The 22,707-nt window shown below is 36.5% G+C and overlaps 1 protein-coding gene across 1 annotated transcript in view; it reads right to left on the bottom strand.

Moving 5' to 3' along the window:
• LOC128656667 (enoyl-[acyl-carrier-protein] reductase, mitochondrial) overlaps positions 1-22,707 on the bottom strand; it is a 146,518-nt gene that overhangs the window by 12,225 nt on the left and 111,586 nt on the right. The window contains exons 6-8 of the mRNA XM_053710694.1: positions 8,957-9,059; positions 8,704-8,777; positions 8,221-8,281 (exon numbers count right to left, since the gene is read on the bottom strand). Coding sequence (XP_053566669.1) covers positions 8,221-8,281; positions 8,704-8,777; positions 8,957-9,059 — 238 coding nt within the window. The remainder of the gene's footprint in view (positions 1-8,220; positions 8,282-8,703; positions 8,778-8,956; positions 9,060-22,707) is intronic.

Here is a 22,707-nt window from a genome sequence, read left to right on the forward strand (position 1 = left end):
TATATATATACATACATACATACACACACACACAGTATATATATACATACATACATACATACATACACACACAGTATATATATACATACATACATACACACACAGTATATATATATACATACATACATACATACATACACACACAGTATATATATATACATACATACATACACACACACAGTATATATATATACATACATACATACACACACAGTATATATATATATACATACATACATACATACATACACACACAGTATATATATATATATATATATATATATATATATATAACATACATACATACATACATACACACACAGTATATATACATACATACATACACACACAGTATATATATATACATACATACATACATACACACACAGTATATATATATACATACATACATACATAATGCAAAAAGTAGAGAGGCGCTCTGGTAGAAAGGAAAATGATGCTGAAAGTGCTATAAAAAGCACTATACTGAAAAGAGCAAATAATGTCGAGTTCCAGGCAGCAGGGTATATAAAAAGACGAACTTTATTCCATATATTAAAAAGGACAAAACCAGGATGTCCCTATACAGAGCCACGCATTGACTAACAATCAGGCAAGTGAGCTGATCCCCACGAAACATGTCTGCATGGGGATCAGCTCACTTGCCTGATTGTTAGTCAATGCTGGCTCTGTATAGGACATCCTGGTTTTTGTCCTTTTTAATATATGGAATAAAGTTCGTCTTTTTATATACCCTGCTGCCTGGAACTCGACATTATTTGCTCCTTTTCAGTATAGTGCTTTTTATAGCACTTTCAGCATCATTTTCCTTTCTACCAGAGCGCCTTCTCTACTTTTTGCATTCTGTTCTATTTCGGCGTGTGTGGCTGTCACGCAAGAAGAGGCTGCCTACCTGATTGGATTGGATAGCTGTATCCAGGGGTGTGTCCCCCGCCCACTCTCCATTGTGCCGGGCTCCTTTCACTACACTGTATTGCGGGAGGAGCGCAGACTACACAGTGAAACACTCGCGTTTACATACATACATACACACACAGTATATATATATACATACATACATACATACACACACAGTATATATATATATATCATACATACATACATACACACACAGTATATATATATACATACATACATACACACACAGTATATATATATATACATACATACATACATACACACACAGTAATATATATACATACATACATACCATACACACACAGTATATATATATACATACATACATACACACAGTATATATATATATACATACATACATACATACACACACAGTATATATATATATATATACATACATACATACATACATACATACACAGTATATATATATATACATACATACATACATACATACACACACAGTATATATATATACATACATACACACACAGTATATATATATACATACATACATACACACACACACAGTAGTATATATATACATACATACATACACACACAGTATATATATATATATATACATACATACATACACACAGTATATATATATACATACATACATATATCCATACACACACAGTATATATATATACATACATACATACACATACATACACACACAGTATATATACATACATACATACATACATACACACACACAGTATATATATATATACATACATACATACACACACAGTATATATATATACATACATACATACATACACACACAAGTATATATATATATACATACATACATACACACACAGTATATATATATACATACATACATACATACACCACACAGTATATATATATATTTACATACATACATACATACATACACACACAGTATATATATATATATGTGTGTTTTGTGTACCTTTTTTCTAACCCTTCAGCATTTGTAACACAGCCCTCTTGTGAATCTCTTTCTACCTGTCTAACAGTACCTTTAGTGTAGCCTTTTCTGGTGCCTCTCTGCCCCTCTACCACTTCCTGTTTGGTTTCCACAAGGCTCTATCCTGCGTCCCTTTCTCTTTTAAATCTATACGTTATCATTAGGTTTCCTTAATAAAGTCCCACGGCTTTCAATATCATTTGTATGCTGACGACACCCAAATCTACCTTTCTGCTCCAGACCTATCCTCTTCCTTGCTAACTTGTGTCACTAACTGTCTTTCTCATATTTTATCTTGGATGTCCTCTCACTACCTTAAGCTAAATGTTTCCAAAACTGAGCTCCTTATCCCCCCCCTTCTTCCAAAACCTCCACACCTTTCATCTTTCTATAACTGTTGATAATAGCATCATTACCCCAACCTTGTAAAGCCGATGTCTTGAGGTAACACTTGACTCAAATCTCTCATTCACGCCTCACCTTCAGTCTTTGGCCAAAGTCTGCCATTTCCACCTTAAAAACATCTCCAAAATTTCCCACTTCCTTATACAAGACACAGCTAAGATATTAAAGGGACAATCTACACCAGAATATTTATTGTTTTAAAAAATAGATAATCCCTTTATTACCCATTCTCTAGTTTTGCATAAACAACACAGTTATATTAATGCACTTTTTACCTCTGTGATTAAATTGCATCTAAGCCTCTGCAAACTGCCCCTTATTTCAGTTCTTTTGATAGACTTGCATTTTAGCCAATCAGTACTGGCTCCTAGGAACTCCACATGCAGGAGCACAGTGTTATCTATATTAAACACATGAACTAACATCCTCTAGTGGTGAAAAACTGTCAAAATGCCCTGAGATAAAAGGCGGCCTTCAAGGGCTTAGAAATTAGCATATGAACCTCCTAGGTTTAGCTTTCAACTGAGAATACCAAGAGAACAAAGCAAAATTGGTGATAGAAGTAAATTGGAACATTGTTTAAAATTACATGCCCTATCGGAATCATGAAAGTTCTTTTTTTGGACTAGACTGTCCCTTTAATCCACTCTCTCATAATTTCCTGCCTTAACTATTGCAACTCCATCCTCTCTGGTTTCCCTAGTTGCCGACTATTTCTTTTACAATCCATAATACCAGGCTGATTTCCTTTACACACCGCACTTCTGCTACAAATGTCTGCCAATACCTTTACTGGCTTCCTATAGCCTCCTAGAATGAAACACAAAAATTCTGACTGACATTCAAGGCCTAAATGCACTGCTCCCCCTATATCTCAGACCTTGGCCTCAATTTATCAAGGTCTGTCGGACCTGATCCGACAGTGCCGGATCAGGTCGATAGACCTCACTGAATACGGCGAGCAATACGCTCGCCGTATTTAGCATTACACCAGCAGCTCACAAGAGCTTGCTGTTGCAACGCCGCCCCTTGCAGACTCGCGGCCAATAGGCCAACAGCAGGGGGGTGTCAATCACCCCGATCGTACTCGATTGGGTTGATTTCCGGCGATGTCTGTCCGCCTGCTCAGAGCAGGCGGACAGGTTATGGAGCAGCGGTCTTTGTGACCGCTGCTTCATAACTGCTGTTTCTGGAGCTTAATAAATATGCCCCCTTGTCTCCAGATACTCTCCCTCCCATCCCCTTCACTCTAATTCCTCCTCTTCTCCCTCCTCTCTTGTTACCTCATCACATTCCTCTACAGACTGGCTCCTATTTTATGGAACTCTCTGCCTCGTTCCACAAGACTCTAACCTAGTTTTGAATGTTTCAAGTGCTCCCTAAAGACTCTACTGTTCAGGGATGCATTGTTGGTTGATCACCTTCATGAGAGTTTATTTAGAACAATGCAGTCTTGGCAGGGCCCTCTACCCACTTGTTCCCTATAAATGTTACCTTGCATATCATAGCTCTGTTTATAGCAACTGCAGAATCTGTTGGCACTAATAACTGATAATAAAAATAACCCTTACACTTTACTTCAGGTCTGAAGTTGTGCTAAATATTCAGTTTCTCAGCTTAAGCGCCAAACTATAACTTTCACCTTGTAATATAAGCGCTAGTTAACTTGTTAGCAATATCCATTGAAGGTATAGTTTTTTTATCTAAAAATTTGAATAAAAATTATATTTGTATGTTTCAAGATATTTTACTTGAAAGTAAAGTTTGAACTAGAGCAGTGTTGGCTGCCTTAACCCTTCTCTGGTAAATGGGATTTACCATGGGACTTGTAATATCAAGTGCGCACTGTTAGCGCAACACTTGTAATCTGTCTCTCTGACTAGGAATAAGGTGTAAAATAATTAGTATTACAATGTTGCTTTTGAAACAGCTGCAGCAAACTGTGCAAATTTCCAAGGCATTCATTGAAATAAACTGTTTCATGAACCCTAAGCATAACACAAAATGTAACTGTAAATAATAGCAATATCTAAATGTCACATGATTTCAAACATTTTGAATTACACCTTTTTAATTGCTGCATTTAAAGGGACATGAAACCCAAAAGTTTTCTTTCATGATTCGGATAGAGAATACAATTTTAAACAACTTTTCAATTTCCTTCTATTGTTTAATTTGCTTCCTTCTCTTGTTATCCTTTGCTGAAAACGTTTATCTAGGCAAGCTCAGAAGCAGCAAAGAACCTAGGTTCTAGCTGTTGATTGGTGGCTGCATATATATACCGATTGTGATTGGCTCACCCATGTGTTCTGTTAGAAACCATTAGTGCATTGCTGCTCCTTCAACAAATTATACCAACAGAATAAAACAAATTTGATAATAGAAGTAAATTAGAAAGTTGTTTAAAATTATATTCTCTATCTGAATCATGAAAGAAAAAATTGGGGTTTTATGTCCCTTTAAATAGTGTTCCAGTGAAAGTTCTAAGTAGTAAATGTAATTTCAAGGCTATAAGTAGAAAATATGTAAGAAATTCATGTATTGTTCTTAAATAATGTTTTTGAATCTATGAGAGTTGCCTCTGGTTTAAAAAGGCAAAGCATCTGCTTTTTACAATGCAAGAGGGCAGCCGTATAAAAAGAATGTATTATGTTGTAAAAAAAATAAAATGGTCTTTGTTTAAACTTTTCCACAAACCACCCCAAGGCCTCAAACACATAAGAAAATAGGTTTTACAATATATAAGTGGCCTCCATTTTCTTTGAGGTATAGGTTTGCTTGCCTGGTACTTCAGAAAGCATCAGTAACTGCTGTCAGGACTAACAGTAAGTTTCTAAGATGAGTCCAAGGTGGTTCTCCCAAGCTCTTTACAACAATAATGTGCAGTGTGTACCTTGACATGTGACTGCTACGGCCTAGTTATACCTTAATCACAAATATAAAAGCATTTTTATAAAGCATTAAAGGGACATTAAACCCAAGACTTTTCTTTCATTATTCAGATAGAGAATACAATTTTTTAAAAGTTTTACATTTTACTTCTTTTATCAAAAATGTTTCAGTCTCATGTTATTCTTTGTTAAAGGGATACTAGGAGGTAGCGTGCACATGTCTGAAGCACTTACACAACAGGAAATAGTGCTGCCCTCTAGTGTTACTGCTAATGTCTAACATTGTTGCAAAACTGCTGCTATTTAGTGCTGCGACACGGTGCACACTCTTGAGCTTACATTTCTGCTTTTCAAATTAGGTATAGCAAGAAAATGAAAGAATATATGATAATAGAAGTAAATTAGAAAAGTTGTTTTAAATGTTATGTTCTATCTAAATCATGAAAGAAAAAAATTGGGTTTACGTCCCTTTAAACATATGCATGCACTAGATAATAATTGTGCCCAAGGGTCCAAACCTTTTCATTCTTGCTTCAGATAGAAAATACAATTTTTAAATAACTTTCCAATTTACTTTTATTATCAAATGTTCTTCATTTTCTTGTCATCCTTTGATAAAAAGCGGGATGTAAGCTCAAGAGGTGTGCACGTGTCTTCAGCGCTATATGACAGCAGTTTTTTGCAACATTATCAACATTAGCAAGAGCACTAGATGGAAGCACTATTTTCTGTCATGTAGTGCTTGCAGACACGTGCACGCTATCTGTATAGATATCCCTTCATCAAAGAATAACAAGAAAACAAGGCAAATGTTATAATAGAAATAAACTGGAAAAACTTTTTTTTAAAAAAAAATATGCTCTGTCTCAATCATGAAAAAAAAATGTTGGGTTTCATGTTCTTTTAAGTTTGTTAATTTATGTAATGCACTATCAAATGGTGAAAATAAAACTGTAACTGATCTTATTGTGCTTGGTAATGCATATGTTGTATGTCCCCCATTAATATACTGCACTGTATATAGCACTGCTGATTCTGTTGGTAACTATTAATAATAATGAGACTTTGTATATTGATTTACTTTAATTTTAGTTCATTTTTAATTGATCAATGACCATGATCAACGAGAGACCTGTTTTTATGTCTAGCTACACATTCCTGTTGAAGAGCAAGTGTAGCTGTGCTTAAATGGTTAACTTAAAGAAAAGGGAGAACAGAATAGTAAATAAAAAAAATCGAGTAGAGATGACGACACAAATATGCCTTTTGGTGCATATTAAATATATACAGTATATATATACTATATATATATATATATATATATATTATAATATTATATATATATATATATATTATTAAATATGAATATTGCAATAAGTATGATTTTACATGTTCTAATTAAAGGGTACATTATAGTTTGTAGATGATCCATTTATATAGCCCATCTGGGAGTGTTTTTGTAACAATTTATTGTTTTGCTTATTTTTTAATAACATTGTGCTGATTTTCAGCATCCTAACCAAGCCCCAATGTACCAGATGTAGACTCAGGGCTACAGATTCCTATTGTGTAGTCTGTCTTTTCATATGCAGGAAAGGGAGGGTGGGGGGTGTCTTCGCTCTTTCTGTTTTCCCAGCCCCTCTCACTGGGTGTCCTCAGACTAACCTCATCAGTAGTGCTAAACTTGGAGCTTCTAAGTAAGTTATTTATAAAGGTTTTATACAGGATTTTTGTATCAGTATCTGTGTATATTCTTCTTTTATTAGTGTCTGTTACATGTAGTTCAATGAAATTGGAAGTACACTATCAGTTTAAAGGGACAGTCTATTCAAAAATAAACTTTCATGATTCAGATAGGGCATGCAGATTTAAGCAACTTTCTAATTACTTTTATCATCACATTGCTTTGTACTTATGGTATTCTTGTTGCAAGTTAAACCTAAGTAGCGCTCATATGTTAATTTCTAAGTCGTTGAACCATCTCAGTACATTTTGGCAGTTTTTCAGAATTAGACCAGCACTAGTTCACTGTTTCGCAAACACAGTTAACCGGAGTTCTGAGAATTGCGGTAATCATTCTAGCATTTCATTAGTTGTTTAAATATTGACAAAATAAAGTATAAAGTTTTAGTGTCTATAAAACAATGGAGCTGCTGCCATGTTGTAACTTAGGTTACCTTCTCTTCTGTGGCCAATTAGACAGTTATAAATAGGTACTAGAGTGTGCAGCCAATGGCTGTGTAGAATATAACGATGTTCTGCACTTCCATTTCTAACAGGAACTGAGAAGCTCACAATTTTAGAATGAAATTACAGCAAAAGGGGGACAAATAAATATGGAAAGTATAATGCAGAGTTTTTTTTATATATACAATTTATCATTTTATTTTCCCACCCTCAAAGTGTTTAATGTCCCTTTAATGGATGTGACCCTACACTAAAAACTCAATTGTCATTGCATTTTAAAGGGACATGAAACACAAAGATTCACTTTTGGGATTTAGACAGCAAATATTTGTATTTATTTTTTTAATTCCAAATTTGCTTAGTTTCTATGTTAGACTCTGTTAAAAAGATGCCTAGGTAGGTGTCTGGGGCACTGGATGGCAGGGAATAGTGCTGCCATCTAGTGCCCTTGCAAATGGACAACATTCTTGCAAAACTGCTGCCATATAGTGTTCCGACAATGGGCAGGCTCCTAAGTGTACGTTCCTGCTTTTCAACAATAGATATCAAAAGAACAAAGAACATTTTAATTTTGGGTTTCATGTCCCTTTAAGCTGTACCTTAAAATTGCCTGTGCTTCCTTTGCTCATTTCAACAAGCAGAAACAGAGATTTGCCAGGAACACACACAGTCTAAGCTAAAGTGTTTGAACCTTGAGGTACAAAAATGACTGGCAACATGAAGTAGCACTATGATTTCTTTTTGTAAAGATAATGATTACACTTGTTGATAAAACAAGTCTAAAGTGCTTAAATGTTACTTTACTCTCTTTCTGTTCCCTATTGAAGCACTTACTGCCGGTAGTGGGGTAGGTTTCTTTGACATTCCACCATACGTAACCATGGTGCTCCCATCCCTAGGGAAACAAAATATTGTATTCTCAATTCTGGTACTTTGGTACATTACATTTTATTTCTATTTTCTATTATGCTGTCCTTAAATATACTATTTAATATAGTAGTTCTAATATATAGAAAGGCTCCAGTATAATTACTTTTTAATCAACAATAGAAACCGACATTAGAGGTTTAAAATTTGTATATTGTATTGTATATTGGAGCAAAAAAAAAACTGAATGCATATGAAATAACATTAAAAATATTTTTAAATGAAAAAAAAAATGCTACATTAAATATTTTTTATTTGGAATGTAAAACCCAAAAAACATTTGTTATGTTGTTATATGGATAAAAGCTCACTGGCTAATAAAGACAAATCCTGCAGCTATAATGTTGGATAGTGTACTAGCTGCTCACTTGAACAAAAAGTATCACTTACTGGAGGTGGGTAAAGATGCTTCCAGCGCTGCTCCCCCCTATGCAGTTAAGGGCTAAAATAGGTCTTGGAACTACCTGGAAAAAAAGATGTGAAACCATGAGTGACTTAATGGCTGCTACAATGCACTATATATTGACAATTACCTTGTGTCCTTGAAGACCATTACTAGTAACAAGCATCAAATGGCTCAGAGTAAAGCTACAAAACTGCTAAAGACAATTCAAGAAATGTAGCTGTTACCTGTTACAATTACCTTAAATATATTTCCCATTTCTGCCTCAGAAGAGTTTCTTTCAGTAATAACGTAGTTTGCTCCAAGGAAATGTAGTTTATCTATTAAGTTGTTGATATTAGGCCTTTAGATAAAACAATAAATTCAGTTGTGGTTAGCTGGAGTTCTGTGTAAAATACTTTAATGTGTTGTCAATATGGTGAATACGTGTGATATATAAATATACTTAGTATAAGAATATTCCAGACCAATGTCTACAAACAGGAACATAAGTCAGGTATGATAACCCAAAAAATTCCTAAATCTAGCAATAGATATAAGAGGTTAGGTTGCCATGCCATTTAATTAATTATGTAAGGGTTATTAGTGCTCCTTTTCTTAAAGGGGACAACTCTACTCAAAAAACGTTCTGCCATTCACATAGATCAGACAACCTCAAATTGGCCCTCCATAGGTTTTGGAAACTACATGTTCCATGATGCTCAGCCAGCATTTAGCTGGCTGAGCATCATGGGAAATGTAGTTCCAAAACCTCTGGAGGGCCAAGTTTGAGGATGTCTGCCTTAGATTGTAAGCTCTTTAGGGAGTAAGGTTCTAAATCCTCTGTACTAGTTTGTCTTCCCTATAATGCCTTTATCTTTTAAGTCTACTCCCTGTATAGTTCTGCAGGATCTGGTAGTGCTTTACAAATCATGAAGACGATAATAAAAATGATATCAGTTTTAATAATATAATACCTCCCTACATACATTGAAGACTTTTTGGGACTGGGATGAGGGTGACATATGGGTGGGGCCACAACAAAGAGAGGTAGGGCCACAGATGTGCCAAGGTCTAGGTAGGGCTCTGGAAATTCGGACATTTGTCTTGGAGCTGAACTGCGGACGAACAGTGGGCAGAACTCCCAAACTATGTCATGTGGGACTATTGAGGGCTTTATAATAATACAAATTTAAATATGAAGACATTTTCACCTGAAAAGGTATGAAGTCAAAGCTATTTAAATCTAATATACCAGTATCAGTTGTGCACTTCAATACTCATTGGCTTATAGGTGAGTACTTGTAATACCTACAGTTAGTAAACATTAATAGCAAGTATGCAACTGAAGCCAATGTGTAAGTTTCAACTTAAATTAAAAAGCTTTAACTTCACATTTTTATCTGCATAATCAAATAAATGCCCCTTTAATTGTATAAGTTTTATTGAGAAAAAGTATTTTTGCTTTTCTTAATAGCATTCTAATTGTAGATAATTCTGGTACTGTATAATGCACATGAATATCAGTGTGGGCCTTCAGATTCTAACTGAAATAATGATTACATTTGCCCACTCTTACTTAAAGGGACAGTAAAGTCAAATTAAACTTTCATGATTAAGAATTTGGGGCCCATTTATCAAAGGTCTTGCGGACCTGATCCGACAGTGCGGATCAGGTCCGCCAGACCTCGCTGAATACGGCGAGCAATATGCTCTCCGTATTCAGCATTGCACCAGCAGCTCACAAGAGCTGCTGATGCAACGCCGCCCCTGCAGACTCACGGCCAATGGGCGTCAATCAACCCGATCGTACTCAATCGGGTTGATTTCCCGGCAATTCTGTCCCGCCTCATCAGAGGAGGCGGACAGGGTTATGGAGCAGCAGTCTTTAGACCGCTGCTTCATAACTGCTGTTTTCTGGCGAGTCTGAAGACTCGCCAGAAAACACGGGGCCCACAAGCTCCATTCGGAGCTTGATAAATGGGCCCCTGAGCATGTCATTTTACTTTCAAATTTACTTCTGTTATCAAATTAACTTGGATCTCTTGGCATTCTTTGTTGAAGCATAAACATATGTAGGCTGATAGTGGCTTTGGAGTGTGCACGTGTCTTTAGCACTCTATGGTAGGAGTGTTTGCCACTATGTATAAACATTGCTATATACATTGTTGCAACAAACACTGCTGCCAGGTGGCTAATGACATGGTGTACACTCCCTGATTTCACCTAGTATTTTTTTTTTTTTTTTTAAAACAAACATTATCAAGAGAATTAAGCAAAACTGATAACAGACGTAAACTGGAAAATTGTTTAAAATGTCATGCTCTATCCAGTTAAACACACACAGAAACATTCACACACACAGAGAAATACATACACAAACAAATCTTTAGTAAAAGTGCATAGGACACTTTTATCCAGACAGCTGTAAGACAGCTTTATAAATATATGAATGAACAATTTCAAGTGACAACGCATATAGCTAACATGTCCCTTTAAGAAGCTAACTTGGTTGCCACATATCAAGCTCTGCATGTTTGAGATACTGTAGCAGATATATGAATAAGTAACAACATAACTTCCTATACTTTGATCTAGTGTTCATGATGCTTACAAGCCAAAGAAGTGCGCAATGTGCATTCCCTGCACGGCCAAAACATCATTGACTTCCTTGTTTCTAAGGCTGTGGAAGTTTCCTCTTGTTTGCAACCTCACTCTGAGCAAGTAATGGAGGGCTTGGTACATAGGAGACAGATTTCCCTCCACAAAGGGGAGTATTCATTCACTGCCACAGACAGCTCCCAAACTCCTGGCAGAGCTTGTCTCCCTCTGAGCTCTCAGTGGAGTGGCTGGTTGCAAATAAGCCAGGTTTCCCACCTTGTATACCAAATGGGAAAGTTGTGAAGCCTTCTGTGTGCAGGAAGAGTCATGCCTGTATGTGGTCTCCCAGAAAAAGCAGCCACAGTTAGCACAACAATACTTAAGGCCTTTGAAACCTAATCCAACCCCCCCCCCCCCCAAAAAAAAAACCAACAAACAGCCTGCTCCTGCTGTGCACCTATGCTCAAGTCTTTTCAAAGGACCATTCAGGGCTTCAGCCCCAGTCACCCCCCCCCCCCTTTAATATGCCACTGCAATCATGCATAACCCCAGAATTTGGGCAAAAAATAAATAAATAAATAGGCAAGCCATTGAGTACCCTTTTCAAAGATCAGGTACCCCAGGAGACAGTCAAGGATTAATCTGATAGTAAAGTGAATCAATGATAAAGCACGCTATTACAGCAATTGGTGAGAAAATATGGCACATACTAATATTACTACTGAAAAACATAAATATAAATATTTTACCTTTCTAATTCAAGTATTTAAGTACCATTCCAATAGGAAGTTTACTCCCGCTTTATAAAAAACCACAGCAGTGAGCTCCAGCAACAGTCTGTGTGTGTATCTCGCAACTTTAGAATCAGATCCCAGCACTCAATAGAACCATAGACAAGGTAAAATAAAGAGCCTTTATTTCCACATTTAAAAGCAAAAAGGGCATATAAACTACACCATAAAACGCAAAAAAGCAAGACAAAGTGCACATGCCCCTAGGGACCCTCCGCACCAGACATGTTTCATGCCCCTAGGGCACTTGATCACTGATAGAGATGAGGGTCAAGGCCGAAGCTTATATTCACATTTTAATTAATTGGATACGTGTTATCAATCATTTAAAGTTAACCCTCAAGGTGTCCATAGCTACAATTGTTTATACATACTGCCTATTATTGGGCCAATATATATAGAAAGGAGTTATAAGACATATTGATTATTTGTGAAGCATAATATTTCAGTAATCCTCTAGAGGAAGAGAACAAAACATAGTCAGCTAGATTACGAGTTTGGCGTTATGAGTGAAAAAGCATCGTTATGGCCCATAACGATGCTTTTTCCCTACCGCTGCTATTACAAGTCTTGTCAGAATAGGTGTACCGCACACTTTTTTGGCCGTCATGCAACTTCAGTACCGCACTTTAAGAAAATTCCTTTTTCAATGGGACTTCCATAGCGCCGGTATTACAAGTTTTACAAAAAGTGAGTGGTACAGCCTAAAATTACAAGATCCATACCGCCATATAAAGTCAGTAGTTATGAGTTTTACGTTACAAAGCTGTACCATAAAACTCATAACTAAACTGTCACAAAGTAAACTAACACCCTAAACTACTTATTAACCACTAAATTGAGGCCCTCCCCCATCGCATATACTATATTAAACTTATTAACCCCTAATCTGCCGCTCCCAACATCGCCGCCACTTAAAAAATGTATGAACCCCTATTCCGCCGCTCCCCAACATCGTCACCACTATAATAAACGTATTAACCCCTAAAACACTACCTTCCCGCATCGCAAACACTATTTAAATATAATTAACTCCTAATCTGACATCCGCCCACTCCGCCACTATAATAAACCTATTAACCCCTAAACCTAACACCCCCTAACTTAAATATAATTAAAATAAATCTAAATAAAACCTACTATTAATAACTAAATAATTCCTATTTAAAAATACTTACCTGTAAAATAAACCCTAAGATAGCGATAATATAACTAGTAGTTACATTGTAGTTAGCTTAGGTGTTATTTTTATTTCACAGGTCAGTTTGTATTTATTTTAACTAGGTAGACTAGTTAGTAAATAGTTATTACCTACTTACTAGCTACCTAGTTAAAATAAATACAAATTTACTTGTAAAATAAAACCTAACCTGAGTTACACTAACACCTAACATTACAATAAAATTAAATAAATTAAATTAACAACATACAATTATCTAAATTACAAAAAAAAAAACACTAAATTATACAAAATAAAAAAAGTAATTTAAAAAATAAAAACTAATTACTCCTAATCTAATAGCCCAAAATAAAAATAAAAACTAGACTACACTAAACTGCCAATAGCCCTTAAAAGGGCCTTTTGCGGGGCATTGCCCCAAAGAAATCTGCTCTTTTACCTGCAAAAAAAATACAAACAACCCCCAACAGTAAAACCCACCACCCACACAACCAAACCCCCCAAATAAAACCCTATCTAAATAAACCTAAGCTCCCCATTGCCCTGAAAAGGGCATTTGGATGAGCATTGCCCTTAAAGGGCATTTAGCTCTTTTACATTGCCCAAAACCCTAAGCTAAAAATAAAACCCACCCAATAAACCCTTTAAAAAAACTTAACACTATCCCCCGATGATCCACTTACAGTTTTTGAAGACTGGACATACATCCTCATCGAGGCGGTAGAAGTCCTTCTCGAATTATGTTAAAGTTAGGGGGTGTTAGGGTTAGCGTTACGTTAGGGTTAGGCTTAGGATTATGTTAGGGGTTAATATAATTATTTAGTGTTAGTGATGTGGGAGGCCAGAGGTTTAGGGGTTAATAACTTTAGTATAGTGGTGGAGGTGACATTGGGGATGGCAGATTAGGGGTTAATAAGTGTAGGTAGGTGGCGGCAGATTAGGGGTTAATAAGTGTAGGTAGGTGGCGGCAGATTAGGGGTTAATAAGTGTAAGTAGGTGGCGGCGACATTGGGGACGACAGATTAGGGGTTAATAAGTGTAATGTAGGTGTCGGCGATGTCAGAGGCAGCAGATTAGGGGTGTTTAGACTCGGGGTTTATGTTAGGGTGTTAGGTTTAAACATATATTTTTTTCCCCCATAGACATCAATGGGGCAACGTTACGGAGCTTTACGCCCCGTGATTGCAGGTGTTAGGCTTTTTTTTAGCCGGCTCTCCCCATTGATGTCTATGGGTAAATCGTGCACGAGCACGTCAAAGCAGGGCTTGTATTTGGGTGAGGTATGGAGCTCAACGCAACTATATCGCCCGCACAAGCCTGCTTTTTGCAAACCTGTAATAGCAGCGTTATGAAAGGGGAGCGGTGAAAATAACGTAAAAGCGTTATGAAAGGTGAGCGGTGAAAATAACGTAAAAGTAATTAGCGAGACATAACGCAAAACTTGTAATCTGGCTGAGTGTTATTTAATAAATAAATTCACATCCATTTTTGAGTTTAAACCTAGGGGGATCCTGGTTTTTAAATTTAATATCCAGAAAACCTCCCTCTCATTCAATTGAAACTGTATCTCCTCCCATAGGACTATGTGGTATAACATATTTACCTTGTACCTTCAATAGGGAACTTATGTAAATTGTGAAAGTGTTTGCAATGGGTGTTGTGGACTCTGGGTCATCTATAGCTCTAACCTGTTCCAAGAACCTGTCCTTTAGGGGTCTCTTACTTTTACCTGTATACTGTTTGTTACAGCCCATACAAGTTAGTAAGTAGACTACGTGCGTTGTGTTACAATTTATAAAAAATGTTCCTTTTGTAAAAACTGAACCCTGTATAACATGTGTACATGGTTTGCATCTAGATACTCCACATTTAAAACAACCTTTTCTTTTTACTAACCAGTTTGTGTCGCGCTGCGCCACCTCTCTGCATGCGGCGGTGACGTCATCGCCGCACGCTTTCTCCCTCAGAAGCCGGTTAGGATCTCCTGTGGCGCGAATCCTGCCCCAATGTAAGTGACTCAGACATACCTATCACTGCCCAAGTATAGGTGTTACTTACTGTTCTCCTGGGTTGTGCTTATTTGTATGCTGGACTGTTAAATGGTTGCTGAACCTTGCCTGTCTGACCTCTCTGCCTGTTTAACCCTTAAACTGCTGGATTGATATACTGCTGCTGAACCTTGCCTGTCTGACCACTCTGCCTGTTTAACCCTTAAACTGCTGGATTGATATACTGTTGCTGAACCTTGCTTGTCTGACCACTCTGCCTCTTTAACCCTTAACTGCTGGATTGATTTACTGTTGCCAAACCCTGCCTGCCTGACCATCCTAGTGGTTTACCTCTGGACTGCCTTACTGTTGCCGATCCCTGCCTGCCTGACCATCCTAGTGGTTTAACTCTGGACTGCCTTACTGTTGCCGATCCCTGCCTGCCTGACCATCCTAGTGGTTTACCCCTGAACTACCTTTCTATGGTTTCCTGTCTGTTGCCGCCAATGACTGTCCTGCCTGTGGTAAGTGCCACTTATCTCATCTTGCAAACCTTCTCTGCTCTGGGATATTCCTTATCATTCCGGCTCGACGCGGGGGTAACAACACTACTGTCCGAGTTCGGTCTGATAGAGGAGTATCCCACGAGCATTACAGTTTGTGTTGGGTGTTTTGGGTAACATAGAGGGAGATAATATGCTCCTAAGAGTTTTTATTTTTCTTGCAACACAATTGCAACTTTCCATGATAACTTTGGTTAATACAGGATCATTATCCAAAATGCTGTTTGATTAGATTACAAAACCTGATTAAATTCAGAGTTATATATGGTAATAAATAATTGGAAAAGCCATGCTTATCTTGTTTGGTTTTCTTTCTCTTGTATTTAAGTAGCTCTGATCTAGGAAAAGCATCAAACTCTGTTTTAGTTTTCCTAAGGAGTTTTTTTACTGTAGCCCCTAGTCTCCAATCTCTCCATAGTTTCCTGAGCACAATTTTCATATACATCTGGGTCTGAGCAATTTCTCTTTACCCTAATTAATTGGCTCTTGTGAATGGATTTTAAAAGGTGAGTAGGGTGACATGATTGGTATTTGAGTATTGTATTCTCTGCAGTACGTTTGCGGTACAGCTCCACCATTATGCTCTGAGTTACATGATTTGGTTTCAAGGTGACATCTAAAAGGTTGAGCTTCTCGCTGCTGTACACAAAGGTAAATTTTAAATCCAAATCATTATGGGTAATATAGTAAAAAAAAGACACGATGGAGTTGTCTTTGTCATCCCATACCAGGACCAAATCTTCGAAGTAATGACCGTAATATACAATTTTGTTCTTAAAGGGATTACTATCCCCAAAGATGTGTAAGATCTCCCATCAACCTAAATAAAGGTTGGCATATGAGGGTGCAAATTTTGCGGCCATGGCCATTCCACATCCCTAAATATAGTACTTATCCTCAAAAAGAAAAAAGTTGTGAGTAAGTAAATACTCAATAGCCTGCACCAACAATGCAATGGTCTCTTCACTGTAATTTGAACAGTGTTGTAAAAAACTTGCAACTTTAACTTGCATGCCCTGTTAGTGAAAACCATTCAGTTCTATATCAGTAGCGCCTGCTAGCAATTTTAACAGATCATACCGAATGCTTTATGTTAGCTCTACCCAGTAGCGGACCTCAACAGAGGGCCCTGGTGCAAAACATTTTTTGGGTCCTTCGCAAAAGGTAACTTAGTAACAAGCAATAGTAATAAAATACATGCTTCTCTATACTGTGAATAGTTGCGCTGTATAATGATGTGAGTATCTATACACTGATGAGTACGCTGCACAGTATAATAATGATGAGTAACTATACACAGATAATGACCACAGAGGCACACACCTATGTATAGACGGACCCCCCAGCAATTGGTCCCTGGTGCCACTGCACCTGCTGCCCCTGGCTGTACCGCCAGCTTGTCCTAAACAGAAACAAATTCTCTAGGGAGTGGACAGATCTTCAATACTGGCATGTCTCATCAATTTTTCATACTGTGCTTTATCGTTGATTGAAGTCTACTATCACTTTAAATTTGGAACAAAATTTTTATATGCTTAGATAAATGTGCAGCTATGATTAGGTTATAAATGTATCTTTTACAGCTTATTGGATTTTTGTAGCTAAATTACTTGATATTTTTTTTCCAACTGAAATAATATCTACACAGTTTTTAGTAATTCAGTCAATGACACACAGGTCTGCTAAACTCAAGGAGATTTAGAGAGATTGTAATGGATATTCTATGCATTTCATTCTTGTGTATAAACCATTACAATAAGTTAGGACTGAATTTCACAGTTTTAATGAACATATTGTAGAGTCATTTACACTTGTATAATATTGAAAACCAGAGGATTTTAATCATTTCAACCAGAGACATAAAAAAATGCAAAAAGAAAATTCTATAATATGTTAGAGCATTTTATTATTGAACTATTGCATGCATTTAACTATTTAACCCACACAAATAGGTTAAATGCATAGTTAAAGTCAGCTTCATAGCAGCAACAGGCTCAATGTACTAAGCAGTCATCTGACCGCTGAATCTGACCTCACAGTGAACATGTTCTTTCTATGTGATTGAAAGGCCCTGCTCTCATACAAGAACAGGGGGTGGCACTGTGTACAAGGTACATCCAGGCAATGGACACTATACACTGCAAAGGTGCATGAACAGGTTTCCATTTCAGAAAACTTGTCCACCCATCTTTAGTAAATGGGGCCCAATGTTTAACTGGGACCTCGTGAAACACACATGGTGAACCAATGACAAGAGGCATATGTCTGTAGCTAGTTCCTGAGCCTACCTAGGTATGCTTTTCAACAAAAGATAACAGGAGAGCAAAGTAAATGTGATAATGAAAGTCAATAAAAAGGTCCCCTGGGCATGCTCTATCTGATCCGTAAAATTGTAAATTTAACTTGTATGTGCTTATTAGATTTAATCTCACAGTTTGCCAGTGCATCAGTTTTTTTATTTTTTTATTTTAACGTTTTGAGAACAGCAAAATATTAATTTTAGATGGAATATTTACTTTTCAAATTCTTTACCCTTTTTCTTTAGAAAACCTATTTATGGCTTTTTTAAATCTTAAAAATAATGCAGTCATGCCAGGCCCACGCTCTTACAGCCCTGGAAGAGCAACATTCAGTCTTAAAGGGACATTAAACACTTTGAGATGCTAATATAAAATGATAAATAGTATATATATAAAAAAAACACTGCATTATACTTTCATAATTTATTTTGTCCCATTTTCCTGTAATTCCATTCTGAAATTGTGTGCTTTTCAGTTCCTTTTAGAAATGGAAGTGCAGAACACAGTTATATTCCACACAGCCATCAGCTGCACACTCTAATGACCTATTTATAACTGTACCTAATTGGCCACAGTAGAGAATGTAACCTAATGCCATTGTTTTATAGACACTAAAACTTTACACTTATTTTGTCAATATTTAAACAGCTAATGAAACTTTAAAACATACATCTATATGTTATTCTCAGACTAATCTTTTCTTTGAATGTATCATTCTATCTAGCATTTATTTAGTGTTTATTGTCCCTTTAAGGGGTTAATAAAAATATTGAAAATTGTTCCCAAATTGAGTAAAATTACCAAAATTGTATTTGTCATTTTAACATAGTGATTTGACATCTAGACATATATATAAAACAAATGAATTGCATACATTATGAATTGACAGTAATGGCTGTATAAACATCTTATCTGTCATGTTTTACTTTTCCTTTGGCCACATATCATTTTCTGTAAAGCTCTGTGAAAATGCTTGCAAAAAATAATTGAAAAGCCCAATATGGATATTTTAAAATTTGTTTTATGTGTTTACATAGAGTTGTTATACTAATAGTAATGGTAGCATGTAAATTCTTTACAAAGAATGTAAAAACCACCAGAGCTGTGGTACAATTTTTTGCATTTTGAATACTGTTAGACTGAAATTCATATCTCTGAAATTTAGGGGATATGAAACCTTCTTATGAACCCAATGATAGCACATGGAGGCATTTTGAAGTTATAAATAACACTTTGATCCAGGGTGAAAATAACTATGTACCACACTGTAAATCTATCTATCAATTAACAAGTGTGGCATGTGTTTGCCTTATCACTTCCTCTTACTCTAGTATATGTCTTTTGGGGGGGGGGGGGGGTACTTAGAAAGCTTTTTTCCCCTGGGCTGTTAACCTAACTTCCTTCATGTTATGGGCCAATGAAAGTTTACTACTCTCAGCTCAGGTGAAATGATCTAAGATGATCACCAGTGCTATGAGGTCCACAATGGAATGATCTAAAGGCAAACTTTACACTGTGAGCAGTGCATGTGACTAAGGGGCCTAACTTACATTTCTGTGTGTGATGGCAAAATACATACATACCTGATAGTGCTCAATCTCAGTAAACTAAGCATATCAAAAGCTCTGTAAAATTGGAATCATATTATGCATAAAAACATATATATGCAAATACGTATTAAAATCTGCTGCAAAATGGGAGTTTACATTATGCCATACGAATCTTCCTTAAAGAGACAGTCAAGTCAAATTAAACTCTCATGATTCAGATAGGGAATGCAATTTTAAACAACTTTCCAATTTACTTTTATCATAAAAATTGTATTTGTTCTCTTTGTATTCTTTGTTGAAAGCTAAACCTAGGTAGGCTCAAACTGAGCCATGGAAGCCAGCCTCTGTGTTTTGACAGTTATTCACAGTTAGACAGTGGTAGTTCATGTGTAGCATATAGATAAGTGTGCTCACTCCCGTGGAGTTATTTATCAGTCAGCACTGATTGGCTAAAATGCATGTCTGTCAAAATAACTGAGATAAGGGGGCAGTCTGCAAATGTGCAGAGCCTTAGATACAAGGTAATAACAGAGGTAAAAAGTGTATTTATATAACAGTTGGTTATGCAAAACTGGGGAATGGGTAATAAAGGGATTATCTGTCTTTTTAAACAATACAAATTTTCAAGTAGACTGTCCCTTTAAATTACGAAGAAAAAAAAATAGTTTTTAGTGAAGACAATAAATCTTGTATTTAACCACTTCCCTGTTGAGACATTTTCACATCTCCATGCTGGAGCAGTTTTTAGTTGTTTGGCCCTTATTTTAATTACACATAATTTAAACTTTTTTTTTCTGTGACACAAATGATACCTTCTTTAAAAAGAAGTTTAAAATGTATTATTTTTGGCACTATGCACTGTCTTGCAATTTATACAGATGCTATGGAGGTATAAAATATCTAAACATATAATTAGAAATATTTTAAATTACACAATTTTCTGTTTTCCAAGAGGGTGGCTTTTAACCCATTTTGACAATATATATATATATATATATATATATATATATATGTGTGTGTTCCTATCTCTGTCCAAACGCACTCAATTTAGCAAAAAATATATATATAAAAAAACCGAAAAACATTATGGGCCAGATTACGAGTGGAGTGCAATGCGAACGCGACCTTGCAAGGAATCTATGCGCTCAATAGAGCGTGCTTCCATTGGGTCCTATGGGAGCGCAGTGAAGGGGGTAAATTGGGCAGCAATGGCAGCAAATTGTAAATATAAATGTATATGCTTATATACTGTACATATATATTTATGTGTTAATATGTGTATATAAGCATATTAACACATAAATATAGATGTATATAAATATATTTTTACTGGGAACACACAGTTCCCATAGACCGCAATGTAAAGGCATTTTTAGTCCCATTTTGTTTTCTAACACCCCACACCTGCCAATCTTTAGCCTCCAAAAACTGCCTGGTGTAGTTATTTTATAAAAAATAAAAATTGTACCATTTTTATTTTTTAATAATGTACACACCACTGTATTTTAGGGGCATTTGGGGTACATTTATAAAATTAACCAAAGATCTGATCAGTGGTTAATTTTATAAGCACTAATTGCTACCGCGAGCTCTCGGTTGCAATAACCAGCCACTTGTAATGGCTGGTTATTTATTGCACGCCTGCAAATGGGCAAATTTGCCTGTTTGCGAGCAAGCAATTAATGAGAGCTTCACTTGTAATCTAGCCCTAAATAGTTATACAAAACATCATCCTTTATATAATTTCACAAATATTACATATTTTTACATTCTCCCAATTTTCCTATTTATTTTAATTCTTGAAAGTTTTTATTAGTTCAGACAAACATGGATCTAACACAGCAAAATGAGGTTAGTGGTTACTGCCAGGTTGTCACTATGACTATGACAATCACTTCATAGCTATAGTGATATGACACTCTGTAATTGAATTACGGGACCTTGCTCTTTCAAATGAGGGGTCTTATGGTATATTTCTATGGTGAAAGAGTAATAAATGAATCTTAAAAATCACCAGAATCCCAAAAATAGAACCAATGATGAGAGGTATTTGTCACTGTTATGACAATCATCTGGCAGTGTGACAGACACAGTACCACTCATTTCAAAGAGCAGGATTGCTGCTTTCAAATAAGTGGTCTTAAGTTTGTCTATATATTGTGGAGGGCAACTTAGGGCACACCCCACCCTGTTGATGTTGTTCCATATGCCTATGGTTCTGCCAGGTGATCAGTGATGCCATGGTCATCAGCTGATATCTTTCAGGACATGTAATCTCTCCTATGAAAGAGGGGCATTTTCAATAGAGGGGTTAATTGTCCCACTGTACTGCTTATTTTGGGGTGCTAGGCACCTTTTACCTCCTAGAGCATGAAAAAAGGCGCCAAGAAAAACAGGGGAGTGCCATAAAAATGCAAACTAATGGGATACAAGATCCCTGTTTTGAAAATAGGTAACCCCCTCTTCATATGAGGGTTATTGTATGTTTATGTGTTTTATGCTGTCATTAGGGGATTAGGGCTCCTTTGCATCCACAATAAATACAAGTAAATATACATGCTTGACTTTTTTATGGAAATCATCTACTAATAACAGGGATAGGGGACCCCGTATTATAAAGAGGGGGTAAACCTCTTTCTAAACTGAAGTCTTATACCACTCTGTGTGTTATGTACGGATAGGGGCTCTAAATGTGTCCCCTCCCCCTCGCAAACACTGCACAGGTGTGTCCTTATGGCTGTTGATAACAATTACCATGGTGATCTCCTGAAATTTAGAGGGGTTTGACATCTCATTTATAAGATTGTAATTCCGTTTTTCACATGAGGGTCTACATACCACTGTAAGATGCAGGGGATCACCCTTGGCAATATCCTGCAGATACACTTAAAGGTGCAGTTTCTGTAAGGGAGAGGGCATCTCTAAAAGAGCCGCTATCTCCTCCATGTTTAGGGGTTCATTTGTTCCTCTATCACAAACAGAGGGGCTCTGTTTGATCCACCCATCCCTTAAACAGCATGTGCAGGCCACTTTATGGGG

Source organism: Bombina bombina, chromosome 4 (assembly GCF_027579735.1).
Source record: "Bombina bombina isolate aBomBom1 chromosome 4, aBomBom1.pri, whole genome shotgun sequence".
In the NCBI taxonomy this organism is placed as follows: Eukaryota; Metazoa; Chordata; class Amphibia; order Anura; family Bombinatoridae; genus Bombina; species Bombina bombina.